At 35.3% G+C, this 14817-nt stretch overlaps 1 protein-coding gene across 2 annotated transcripts in view; it reads left to right on the top strand.

The window, feature by feature from the left end:
* LIPK (lipase family member K) overlaps window positions 1-7673 on the top strand; it is a 47784-nt gene extending 40111 nt beyond the window's left edge. The window contains exon 10 of one of the 2 annotated variants that reach the window (XM_003810508.5): window positions 7414-7673. In XM_003810508.5, the coding sequence (XP_003810556.1) occupies window positions 7414-7653 (240 nt within the window). In that variant the 3' untranslated portion in view covers window positions 7654-7673. The remainder of the gene's footprint in view (window positions 1-7413) is intronic. The other variant, XM_034931062.2, reaches the window with a different exon arrangement.
* Window positions 7674-14817: the final 7144 nt, after the last annotated feature.

The following is a 14817-nucleotide window of genomic DNA, read 5'->3' on the forward strand; positions in this document are numbered from 1 at the left end:
ATGATATTGTCTATGAAAATTTCCCCAACCTCACTAGAGAGGTCAACATTTAAATTTGGGAAATTCAGAGAACCCCTGCAAGATAGTATATAAGACAACCATCCCCAAGACACATAGTCATGAGATTCTCCAAGGTCTATATGAAAGAAAAAATATTAAAGGCAGCTAGAGAGAAGGGGCAGTTCACCAACAAAGGGAACCTCATCAGGCTAACTGTGGACCTTTCAGCAGAAACCCTACAAGCCAGAAGAGTCTAGGGGCTTGTATTCAACATCCTTAAAGAAAAGAAATTCTAACCAAGAATTTCACATACAGACAAACTAAGCTTTATAAGTGAAGAAAATATAAAATATTTTTCAGACAAAATTGCTAAGGGAATTTATTACCACCAGACCTGCCTTCCAAGAGGTCCTTAATGGAATGCTAAACATGGAAATAAAGACTGGTACCAGATACTACAAAAGCACACTTAAATACATAGACTGTTGACACTAGAAAGCAGCTACATAATCAAGCCTACATAAGAACCAGCTAACAACACAATGACAGGATCAAATCTACACATATTGATATTAACCTTGAATGCAAACAGGCTAAATGCCTCACTTAAAATGCAAAGAGTTGCAAGTTGCATAAAGAAGCAAGACCTAACTGTATGCTGCCTACCTGAGACCTATCTTGCATGCAGTGACACTCATGGGCTCAAAGAAAAGGGAGGGAGAAATATCTATCAAACAAATGGAAAAGAAAAAAGACCAGGGGTTGCTATTCTTGCTTCAGACAAAACAGAATTTAAATAAACAATTATCAAAAGGAACAGAGAAGGACATTAAATAATGATAAAGGGTTGAATTTAACAAGAATACAACTATCCTAAATATATATGCACCCAACACAGGAGCACCCAGATTCATAAAACAAGTCCTTAGAGACCTACAAAGAGACTTAGATAACCACACAACAATAGTGGGAGACTTCAACACCCCACTGACAGTACTAGACAGATCTTTGATGCAGAAAGCTAACAAAGATATTTGGGACCTAAACTTGACACCTAACCGAATAGACTGAGCAGACATCTAGAGAACACTCGACCCAATAACAGCAGAATACATATTCTTCTCATGTGCACATGGCATATACTCTAAAATCGACCACACACTTAACCATAAAGCAATTCTCAACAAATTAAAAAAAACTGAAATTATACTATGTACACTCATGAATCACAGTACAATAAAAGTAGAAATCAATACCAAGATGATCCATCAAAACCATGCAATTAGACAACCTTCTCCTGAATGACTTTGGGTAAATAATGAAACACAGGCAGAAATCAAGAAATTCTTTGAAACTAATGAAAACAAAGATACAATATACCAGAATCTCTGGGACACAGCTAAAGGAGTGTTAAGAGGAAAGCTTATAGTGCTAAACATCCACATCAAAAAGTTAGAAAGATCTCAAATTAAGAACCTAACATCACACCTAGAGAAACTAGAAAAACAAGAGCAAACCAACTCCAGAGCTAGCAGAAGAAAAAATAACCAAAATTACAGCTTAACTGAATGAAACTGAGATGCAAAGAAACATACAAAAGATCAACAAAATCACAAGTTGTTTCCTTGACAGAATAAATAAAATTGATAGACTGCTAGCTAGACTAATAAAGAATAAAGAGAGAAGATTCAAATAAATACAGTCAGAAATGACAATGGGGACATTACCACCACCCCACAGATACATAATAATCCCTCAGAGACTATCATTATCACCTCTACACACACAAACTAGAAAATCTAGAAGAAATGCATAAATTCCGGGAAGCATAACACCTCCAAAGATTAAATCAGGAAGCAATTGAAATCCTAAACAGATCAATAACAAGTTCCAAAACTGAATCAGTACTAAAACACTACCAACCAGAAAAAGCCCTGGACCAGAATGAATTACAGTCCAATTTTACCATACATGTAAGAAGAGCTGGTGCCAATCTTATTGAAATAATTCCAAAAAATCGAGGAGGAGGGACTCTTCTCTAACTCATTTTATGAAGCCAGCATCCATCATTCTGATGCCAAAATCTGCAGAAACACAATGAATAAAGAAAACTTCAGGCCAATATCCCTGATAAACATATATGCAAAAATTCTCAATGAAATACTAGTGAACCTAATACAGCAACACATCAAAAAGCTAGTCCACAACAATCAAGTAGGCTTTATTCCTGGGTTGCAAAGTTGGTCCAAAATATGCAAATCAATATGTTTGAGGCATCACATAAACAGAACTAAAAACAAAAATCACAAGATTATCTCAATAGACACAGAAAAGACTCTTAAGAAAATTCCACATCCCTTCATGTTAAAAACCCTCAACAAACTAAGCATCAAAGAAACTTACCTCAAAATAATAAGAGCCATCTCAACAAACATATGAAAAAAAGCTCAACATCACTGATCATCAGAGAAATGAAAATCAAAACCACAATGAGATACCATCTCATGCCAGAGAGAATGGTGATTATTAAAAAGTCAGGAAACAATAGATGCTGGCGAGGCTGTGGAGAAATAGGAACGCTTTTACATGTTGATGGGAATGTGAATTAATTCAACCATTGTGGAAGATAGCATGGCTATTCCTCAAGGATCTAGAATCAAAAATACCATTTGACCCAGCAATCCCATTACTGGGTATATACCCAAAGGAATATAAACCATTCTACTATAAAGATACATGCACATGTATGTTTACTGCAGCACTGTTTACAATAACAAAGACATGGAACCAAAGGAAATGCCCATCAATAATAGACTGGATAAAGAATTAGTGGTACATATGCACCATGGAATACTATGCAGTCATAGTACCATGCAGCCAATGAGATAATGTACTTTGCAGGAACACGGATGCAGCTGGAAGCCATCATCCTCAGCAAACTAACACAGGAACAGAATATCAAATACCACATGTTCTTACTCATAAGTGCGAGTTGAACAATGAGAACACATGGACACAGAGACGGGAACAACACACACCAGGGCCTGTGTGTGAGGGTTGGATGGCGAGGGAAGGGAACTTAGAGGATGAGTCAATAGGAGCATCAAACTACCATGGCACATGTACACCTATGTAACAAACTTGCACATTCTGCACATGTATCCTGTCTGAGGCGGGCAGATCACTTGAGGTCAGGAGTATGAGACTAGCCTGGCCAACATGGTGAAACCTCATCTCTATTAAAAATACAAAAATTAGCTGGGTGTGGTGGCAGGCACCTGTAATTCCAGCTACTTGGGAGGCTAAGGCACCAGAATAGCTTAAACCCAGGAGGCAGAAGTTGCAGTGGGCTGAGATTGTGCCATGGCACTCCAGCCTAAGTGACAGAGCAAGACTCCGTCTCAAAAAAAAAAAAAAGAAAACAATAATAATATTAAATGCCATTTATGACAAACCCACAGCCAACATAATACTGAATAGGCAAAAGCTTGAAGCATTCCCCTTGAGAACTGAAACAAGACAAGAATGTCCACTGTCACCACTCCTATTGAGCATAGTACTGGAAGTCCTAGCCAGAGCAATCACACAAGAGAAAGAAATAAATGGCATTCAAATAGGAAGAGAGGAAGTCAAACTATTTCTTTTCATGGATGATGTGATTCTATATCTAAAAAACCCCATAGTCTCATTCTAAAGGCTCCTTACACTGATAAATAACTTCAGTAATGTTTTAGGATACAAAACCAATGTACCAAAATCAGTAACAATGTCCAAGCTGACAGCCAAGTTAAGAACATAATCCCAATCATAATAGCCACAAAAAGAATAAAATGTGAATACAGCTAATCAGGGAAATGAAAGATCTCTACAATGAGAACTTTAAAACACTGCTCAAAGAAATCAGAGATGATACAAATGGAAAAACATTCCATGTTCATGGATAGGAAGAATCAATATCATTAAAATGGCCATACTGTCCAAATCAATTTACAGATTCAATGCTACTCCTATCAAAATACAAATGACATCTAACACAGAATTAGAAAAACTATTTTAAAATTCATATGAAACCCAAAAGAAGCCTGAATAGTCAAGGCAATCTTAAGCAAAAAGAGCAAAGCTGGAGGCATTACTTGACTTCAAACTATACTACAAGGCTACAGTAACCAAAACAGCATGGTATTGGTACAAAAACAGACACATAGACCAATGGAATGGGTTAGAGAACCCAGAAATAAAGTTGAACACCTGCAATCATTTGATCTTCGACAAAGTTGACAATAGCAAGCAATGGGGAAAGGACGGTCTATTCAATAATTGGTGCTGAGATAACTGGCTAGCCATATGCAGAAGATTGAAACTGGACCCCTTCTTTTTACCATATACAAAAATTAACTCAAGATGGATTAAAGACTTAAATGTATAACCTACAACTATAAAAACCCTAAGAGAAAACCTAGGAAATACCATTCTGGACATAGGACCTGGCAAAAATTTCATGATAAAGATGCAAAAATTTCATGATAAAGATGCAAAAATTTCATGATAAAGGTGCAAAAATTTCATGATAAAGATGCAAAAATTTCATGATAAAGATGCAAACATTTCATGATAAAGGTGCAAAAATTTCATGATAAAGATGCAAAAATTTCATGATAAAGATGCCAAAAGTAATTGCAAGAAAAAACAATTGACAAGTGGAACCTAATTAAACTAAAGAGCTTTTGAATAGCAAAAGAAACTATCAATAGAGGAAGCAGACAACCTAAGAATAAGAGAAAACATTTTCAAATTATGCATTTGACAAAGATCTAATATCCAAAATCTGTAAGAAACTTAAGCAAACTAACAAGCAAAAAAACCAAACAACCCCATTAAAAAGTTAGCAAAGTACATGAACAAACACTTCTCAAAAGAAGACATACCTGCATCCAATAAGCATATGAAAAATGGTCAATATCAGTAATCATTAGAGAAATGAAAATCAAAACCATGATGAGATAGCATCTCACACCAGTCAGAATGGCTATTATTTAAAAGTCAAAAAATAACAGATGCTGGTGAGGTTGTGGAGAAAGAATGGTCATACACCACTGGTGGGAATTAATTAATTCAGCCACTGTGGAAAGCAATGTGACAATTTCTCAAAGAACTTAAAACAGAACTATGATTTGACTTAGGAATCCCATTACTAGGTATATACTCAAAGGAATATAAATCGTTCTATCAAAAAGACACATGTACCCATATGTTCATTGTGCCCCTATTCACAATAGCAAAGACATGGAATCTAGATGCCCATAAGAGGTGGACTGAATAAAGAAAATGTGGTACATATACACCATGGAATACTATGCAGCTATTGAAAAGAATGAAATAATGTCCTTTGCAGCAATGTGGATGCAGGTGTAGGCCATTATCCTAAGTAAATTAACACAGGCACAGAAAACCAAATATCACATGCTCTCACTTATAAGTGGGGGCTAAACATTGAGTTTACATGGACACAAAGAGGGGAACAATAGACACTGGGGCCTACTTGAGGGTGGAGGCTGGGAGGAGAGTGAGGATTGAAAAACTACCTATTGGGTACTGTGCTCATTACCTGGATGACAAAATCATTTGTAAGCCAAACCTCCATGATATACAATTTACTTATGTAGCAAGCCTGCACATGTACCCCCTGAATCTAAAATAAAAGTTGGAAGGGGAAAAAAATCAACCAGAATACGATCCAGGTTTCCTGGATTTAAAGTCTAGTCTTCTCCACTACACTTATTCCTTCTCAAAAAAACAAAAACAAAAAACAAACAAACAAACAAAAAACATGTTTGTTTTTAAAGTATATTCTCTGACTTCTTATCTATGTTTAATAGCTAAGACTGCCTAATAGTTCTTTAGGATGTCATTTACTAGCCACTTTTAAAAATACCATTATATGGATCATTAAAGATATAAGTAAGAAGTATCATTTTTAGGAAGTAGTAGTATCTGCCAGGGATAGTGTGCCTTAGCATGCCATTCCCTAGCAAATAGTACTATTTTCGATCTGGTGTGTCACCAGATCTACGAAAACTTTTAGAGAAAAGTTTTATATTAAACGGAAATGTGTATTGTTGTTATTGTTATTTTATTCCCAAGTATGTGAGGAAATCCAATAATGATTTTGGCTTCTTGCCAATAGACTGAGCTTAAACTGAAAAAGTAGTCATGAATGATACTTGGGTTTTTCAAATCTAGGACGTAGAAATTTGGGAAAAAAATTTCTTTTTTTTAATTTCTTTTTTCTTTTACCTTTAAAAATAAAGTCAGGGTCTCATTATGTTGTAAAGGCTAATCTTGAACTCCTGGGCTCAAGCGATTCTCTTGCTTCAGCGTCTCAAAGTGCTGGGATTACAGGCGTGAGCCACCATGCCCAGCCAAAAAATTTTAATGTGGGAATTTTTAATGTCATCATAACAACTACTATAACAACTATAATAGTGAAAATGTATAACTCAACTCTAACTGTTGTGAAAAACCTGACTTTTCTCCCCAGCTGCTATAGTTAGATGTACGTGGCAGGAGTGGGGTGGGGATATGCCACACACACACACTATTTCAGAATACGGTTGTCTCTTGTGAGGAAACAGTGGTGACTAGGTTTACTTAGTTCATATAGTTTTTCCAAAAGCCCCCTAACCCCAACTCCCACCAAAAGATACTATATTCTCAATGGCTATGGCAAAAAGTTCTAGAGAGACCTCTGGCCCAGTTTTAGTCACATGCCCATCTCTCATACAATCACTGTGACCTGAAGAATGGAGGACGAATTGGCCAGACCTGGTTACCTGGAACAGAGGTTGTGTTGGATCAATACAAGAAAGAAGCGGTAAGGGAAAATTTGCTGAGAGTTTATAGAGTGCTATAGCCACTCTAGTTATTTGTAACAGACTGACTCCTTTTTAACATCATACTTCAAATGTCTTTCATGCATTGGTCTCAATGCTCCCTGAAGAGTCTGCTGATTCCCAAATATTAATAATGCCACTGAGCCCAGATTTGTGACTAGGAGAAGGGATATTTATCCTATCCGACATTTTGTTTGAAAAGGTCACATTCTGAGATCAAATGCTAACTAGAAAGATGATCCCTCATGGAAAAAAGAACGCTCTTCCTCCAGAATCTTTTATTTTCCCAAACGTGCAAGTGAGAAATACAATAATTGAATTGTTTTTTTTGATTCACAATTCATATTATTGCACGAAAATGGTTTCAAGTATTTTTAACATTTTAATGTTTATATACCATTAAGTGTAAACTAATTGTACACTTGTAGCATTTAAAGAACTTGCTCAACAGCTGACAGTTAATGTTACTTCTATAATGTAATATTCAGTAAAAACTTTTCTCTCTCTCTTTTATTGTATTTAGCTTACACCTCCTTTATACAACATTACTAAGATGGAAGTTCCAACAGCAATATGGAATGGTGGACAGGACATTGTGGCTGATCCCAAGGATGTCGAAAATTTACTTCCTCAAATTGCTAACCTTATTTATTACAAGCTGATTCCACACTACAATCATGTGGATTTTTACCTTGGAGAGGATGCACCTCAGGAAATTTACCAAGACCTAATTATATTGATGGAAGAATATTTACAAAATTAAATGCACTTTCCTTTCTCTAAGCAAGTGGATTTTCATAATAATAATGAGACGAACAGACACTAGAGTGATCCCCAGTGATTTCCATCTTCTAGTATCTATGCCTTTGTATAATCTCCTCCCATTCAATGTGGGTGGGATATGAGACTTCGTTCAAGCCAACAGAACTGGCAAAGGTGTAAGATGTCACACCCTTGATTAGGTTTTGTCATACGGCAAAGGTGATAAAATGCCAATCCCTGATTTCATTATACAAGAAGTCGGCGGGGCTTGGTGGCTCACGCCTGTAATCCCAGCACTTTGGGAGGCCGAAGCTGGAGGAGCACTTGAGGTCAGGAGTTCCAGACCACCCTGGCCAACATGGTGAAACCCTGTCTCTACTAATAATACAAAAATTAGCCAGATGTGGTGGCATGCACCTGTAATCCCAGCTTCTTGTAAGGCTGAGGCAGAAGAATCGCTTAAACCCAGCAGGCAGAGGTTGCAGTGAGCCAAGATCACACCACTGCACGTCATTTTAGCAGATTGGAGCAAAAGATTCTCCTTGTTAGCTTGTTGAGAAAACTGACCTTACAAGGAACTGAGCATAGCTTTTAGAATCTGAGGGTGGCTTCCAGCTGATAAAACAGCAAAACACCAAGGCCTTCAGTCACATAACCTTAAGAAAATGAATTCTGCCCAAACCTGAATAAACTTGGAAGCCCATTCTTCCCTAGTAACCTCCCATTGAGAGAGCATCCTGGCCAACACCTTGATGGTAACGTGGGGAAATCCTGAGCAGAGGACCCAGTTATGCCATGCCTGGACTACTGACACACAGAAACAGTGAGATAATAAATGTATATTGTTTTAAACTGCTAAGCTTGTGGTAATTTGTCATCAGCAATGGTAAACTACTACTACTATTTGTTATTGTTATATAACAATTATATTAATTATATGTTTGATTATATTAATTATATAACATAATATGATATATAATTTATAATTATATTATATACAATATATTAAAATATAATTATGTATTAAAGAATTAGATAACAATGTATAATAAATATGTAATATACTACATATGATATGTTACCTGTTATAATAAAATTATATATAATATTAATATATGATTATTATTCTGTCTCTTTGGTTAAAAGTTTGATAGATCTAAATTCTTGAGTAAACATATTTTAATATACATTTTCACATATTTTCTGCTAATTCAGTCACCTCTGTCATTTGGGAATTTGTTCTATAGATTGATTTTTCTCTTGGTTATGGGTCCTGCCTTATTGCATGCTTAATAATATTATATTGAATGCCAGACACTGAATTTTGCATTGCTGATTGCTGAATTTGTTTTTATTTCTTTATATAGGGTTCGAAAACAATCACCCAGGCACAAAGTCAATGATCAATGAGTACATGTTTGGTGACTGGGAGTGTCAAGTAACATGAAGCACTTGATTGAGCCCTGTAGAAATTGGGGTATTTTACAACATGTAATTAATATAAACTTGGCTAAGACTCATTTATCAAGAATTTCCTGGCATAAATAAAGGGGCTGTAGACATGATGGGGAGGATATTAAAGGAGATCTGAGTCTTAGCAGGGGAAGGCTGGCTGGCAGGGCACCAGAAGCCTTCACAGGGAGACACCTCTTTGGTGGCTATGGCATATCATACTGGCATATCCTGACACTGATCTTGTCACTGCCCCAGAAATGACTGCACTTACACATGCTGATTCATGCAACTGAAATGTACAAGGATCTGCAGAACATAAAACAAAACACATGTTTATAATTTATATCAAGAACTACTATTTGGCCAGACTAGTGTTTTCTTTCCCTGTAATAAAACACATGGGAAATTTTAGTATGAAACTGTTGCTTGGTGTACATGGAAGAAAACACAGAAGTATATGGTTTGACAAAAATCATCCCCTCCACGATCATTCAAGTTCGCTGAGCCTTTTCCATGAGGAAATAATAGTGTAAGCATTTTACATGAACTATATCATTTAATCTTCATGATAGCCTTATAACATGGTATCATTCTTATCACTTTACAGATTAGGAAATCGAAGTTTAGAGATACTGGGCAACTTCTCTAAAATATTAGTTCTCTGAACTCTGAAACCTTGACTTTAGGTAACCAAGCTCTTAACCTTTATGCTTTAATATTATAAGTATGTATTATAAACTAGCCATTCAGAACAAGAAGAATGATAAGGAAAACACTGTTCCTGCCCAAGTGGCACTCAGAGTAATGAAAACATCAGATACTATACAGCTATAGTTTGAGTATCCTATGTCCAAAATGCTTGAGACCAGACATATTTTGAATTTTGTAGTATTTTCATATCATAATAAGATATGTTAGGGATGGAATCCAAATCTAAACATAAAATTCACTTATGTTTCATATACACTATACAAATAGGCTGAAAGTAAGTTTGTATGGTATTTTAAATAATTTTGTGCATGAAACAAAAGTTTTGACTGTGTTTTGAGTGTAACCTGTCGTATAAGGTCAGGTGTAGAATTTTTCACTTGTGGCATTTCAGTGCTCAAGAAGTTTTAGATTTTGGAGCATTTCAGATTTGGGATTTTTGTATTAGGAATGCTCAACCTATACTAATTTACATACTTAAATCTTTAATTTTAATTTAATAATTGTGATGAAGTCATCAAAAAGAAGTACACCCTCCCCAAGGTGGACAGGGAAGTCTTCTCTGAAGACATGAAATTTTGGCTGATATCCGTGATATCTGCCAGATATCACAGGTAGGGGACCAACTCAGGGGGTGAGGAGCTAGGTTAAATTAAGAAAATTAAAGAAGCCCAAGGAGCCAAAGAGAGAATGGGTTGAGATGAGCTCAAAGCAGTAGGCAGAGTCTGGTTTTAGGCTCTCCTAGCCACTCACGGAATATTGAAAACAAAATCATTGAAGTCTTATTTTCAAGAATACTTAAAAGATAAGATCACATATGTGATTTTAAATGATGGTAATAGCTATGATGTGGAGAAAAAAGAACTTCCTGAGACTGGGTAATTTATAAAGGAAAGGTGTTTAATTGACTCACAGTTCTGCAAGGCTGGGGAAGCCTAAGGAAATTTACACTCATAGTGGAAGGGGAAACAAACACGTCTTACATGGTGACAGGTGAGAGAAGTGCAAGCAGGGGAAACACCAGACGCTTATGAAACTATCGGATCTCATAAGAACTCACTCAATATCATGAGAGCAGCATGAGGGACAGCACCCCCATGATCCAATCACCTCATACCAGGTCTCTCCCTTGAGATGAGATTTGGGTGGAGACACAGCCAAACCATATCAGAAAATATTTCACTAATAATGATATTGACTACATATGGAAATGATAATATTTTGAACACATTGGTTTAAATAAAATGCATTTTAAAATTTAATTTCACCTTTTATACTTTTTAAAAATGTGGCCATTAGAAAATTTAAGTTAAATACCTAATTCACATTATATTTCTATTGGACCATGCTCAGATAGTGAAAAGAGTAAGGTAACTATCCCCTGAAAATTCTGGTTATTTCTAGGAAAATGGAATATCTCTGCATTTATAAGATTTTTTAAATGTATGGAAAAATGAAAGAATACAGACTGTGTAAAAGATATCAGATTGTGCTATAGTGGTTACTAGGTTTAAGAATAATTTGGAGGCTGAAAAAGAAAAAATGCTATCAGGTAGCAATTTTTAAATTGTATTCGTGTGGTTTGCAATCTGTAAATAGCAATGTATCTCTTCCAATTTAGTTAAAAAACAGGACAAGATTGAATTTTTCCTGTGAATTTCCTGTTTTCTATTAAATTTAGTAGGTAATGTTAAGAAAAATTTCCTTTGTAACAGCAAAGAAAGCCAGTGGAATTTACAGCCAAGTTGGTAGCATATCAAAGTAAAATACCTGACACATACTAAGTACTTAATAAATAATAAATAATTCACTATTATTATTTATAATAACATTATTAGTATTCTTCAGTAACTAAGCTGCATTCTCTGGACTTCCAGAATCATCTATTCAATCACTCATTCACTCACTCAGCAAAAATTTTTGATGATGATGGTGATTAGAGGAGGAATGAAATCAAGAAACTCTAAAAACCATTTATCTATTTTCAGGGGTGCTGGTGAGATTTGAAGGTGATTTAATAGTAACTCAAAATAGAACATTAACTCAGGAAAAAAAACAGGAGCATATATCAAAACAACAATGTTACCTCTTTGCACATTCCAATCACCATTTATTTACTCTTGCAAATTAGATGAGACAAATTAAAACTAGATCCAACTTGAATGTCTAGCTAAGTGTCCTGTGTCTTTTTTTTTTTTTTTTTAAAGAATCTACATTTGAATATACCTCCTACAGAAATTCAAATACAAAATGAGCTCTAGAGAATACCACACATACATGCTGCACATTAAGCAGGAAGCGAGGAAGGTAGATCCGCCTGGGGCAGGAAAATGATATAATTTTCCTCATATTCAATGGTATGGCCCTTCCTCTTCATTCTCACAAGGATTTGACCTTTGTCACAAACACGGATGGTCCTGATCCTGTCACTCCGGAACATGGACGTTATCAAGGACAGCTGCCGGCACTCTTGGTAATAATTTCTCTTTAAATGTAAGTGATCTTTCCTTTGAACATTTTGAGTTGGGATGGATGTGTGTTCAATAAACTTATTATGGCCTCTTCAAAAATCTTTAATATTTTAGTTAACTATGATTGATAGACCTTTTTGTCATTTCTCTCTTCTATTATAGCCATTATTGCTTTTAAAGATGGATGTAGTATAGATGTCACTGAAACAGAGATTCATTTTCACTAACACTAAAAGAAAGCATGTTCTACGCTAATATGTAATCTCAAAAACAACACTGTTTCTTGTAGTAATTATGAACATTCCCAACTTCACTTTGAGTAAAGAGATGAAATTTTAAAATATAAAGTATTTTCTCTTAAGCAAAAGTGTGCTAATTAATAATTTTACACACACACATATAGACTTATGGACACTTATGGTTCTATTGAGCACTGTTTGAATTTTAGGATGCAAAATAAATTAGATAAATTATCTAGTGAGCAAGAGACAAAATCCAGGTTCTTGTTCATGCACAGTCTTTTTACTGTAGGGTGAAATTTGTCTCAAAAGTGTGAGGTTCAAATTATTTATTTTTCAAAATTCTCACTAGTTTCCATTTTGCTGGTTATGGCCTAACCTTTTTAACTTTGAGTTATTTTCAAGAGAAAATTTGAAAAAGCAGCATTTGAGGAGAAAGAAGCAATCCAACAAACAAAAAGATAACCACACTGTAATAGGAAATGTGTTTTGAATAGGACATTGGAAGAAAAATAATAATCATTTTTACAGATAGATCCCAAAGTCAAGGATCTATGTTCAACCATGTGTGTTCCACCATCTTCACAATTGAATGAGCAACCATCATTAAGCAGTTAGCTTAGGCCGTAATATGATTCTTGGACTGAGATTTCAAAAATACCACAGGCCTTCTGAAAGGTTACCCCTTTCTAGCTCCACTATCATCTAATTTTATTAAAAAAAAAAAAAGGAAAAATTTGAGCTTCTAGAGAGTATGGGCTACCATTTTGTATCCCACAGAGCCAAGGAACAAGTTTTAATGTATTCATTTAAATTAATTTCAGTATGAGTATTGAAATATATAATAGAAATATTGTAACATTATATATTTTCTATATACTTTTATTATATAGAAAATATATATTACAGAATATATTATTAAATATTGTAGAACAATATATAATACAGAAAAATATATAATATTCAGTAATATATTAAATACTTATTAAAATAGCAAGCTTATATAGGAAGAGTGATGGAGCATTGTGAGAAAGTTCAGCTTTATTTCTTTGACATTACTTTGTTTCTGCACAAACAAAAGAATTACAGGAATTGTCCAGATTATTCAAATAACTCGAAGTTGAGGAGGGAATATAAGTCAATGATGTAGAAACTCTTTTAAGATTTGAGCTAGCCTACAATCTGTAAAGATCTGTGAAATTGAACTATATTTGTGCTATTTCCATATTAAGTCAAGGCAACAAATCAATATTAATAATAATAACATAGCACTTCCTAGAACTTTCTAAAGAGTCCAATAAAGTTTTGTTAGAAAGGATTGTTTTTGAAGTTAAAAACCATGAGAAATTCCAGGAAAATCCACATACCTATGCCATCATACTATAAATCAGGGCAAAATATGCTGGAGTCTTTCATCAAGACTAAATGATTAAGGAGTGGTACATAATTTTCCCTGTTCTGACTAGCTGAACACTTCCTTTTACTCCATATTTGTTTAATTGGCATGAAATTTCCCACTCCACTAAAACAGATCTTAGGATTTGGACAACACAAAATATCATTTTTTTTGAAAGGATTTGAGGATAAATCCAAACTAATAGAACTGAAACTTCTATATTATGCTGGGTAGCAACTTAGTTTTCCCTACCCTTCTTCATGCTGGGAGATGAAAGAGATTCAGTTACGGCTTAAGCTCCACAGGCATACAAAGTGAAGCAGAAAACTGAGGCACATGTGCCTCCATTATCTGGTATCTCATGTGGGGCTTAGAGGTAAATTGTCGTTATTTGGCCTCCATTTCTGCCTTTAACCACTGGTGTAAACAAAGGTTACTGTGCCAAAGTTGACAGCAACCCAAATCCCTTTGGCATGTGAATTAGTTTCCTCTGCCATACTGCTAGTTCCAAATTCCTTCTGGTTTCAGGATTTAGGAGTCAGGGTTGCCTCATCTTCTCAAATGAGTTACAATCACGCACATCCCTACACACTGCATGGTTGGCACTAGTTCCTTGATATATGTTACTCCGTTTGATCCTCATGAAGGATCAAATGGGGAAGGGAAATACTATTGTCTCCGATTGTCCATTAAGATCTTGAGTATGTTCTACTTCCCTGTTTGACACACTGGTTTGAAAATGTTGCTAAGTCTTCCCAACAATGACAGACACTCAGTGGAAACATGAAGGATTCCGTCAAACTGGTTATTTTGCATCATGTAGACCACTATTTCCCAACCTACAAGTGCATCATGGCCTTTGGTGTGTCAGGGACACACCTTGGGTGTGTGTCTCA

This window comes from Pan paniscus, chromosome 8 (assembly GCF_029289425.2).
Source record: "Pan paniscus chromosome 8, NHGRI_mPanPan1-v2.0_pri, whole genome shotgun sequence".
Taxonomy (NCBI): domain Eukaryota; kingdom Metazoa; phylum Chordata; class Mammalia; order Primates; family Hominidae; genus Pan; species Pan paniscus.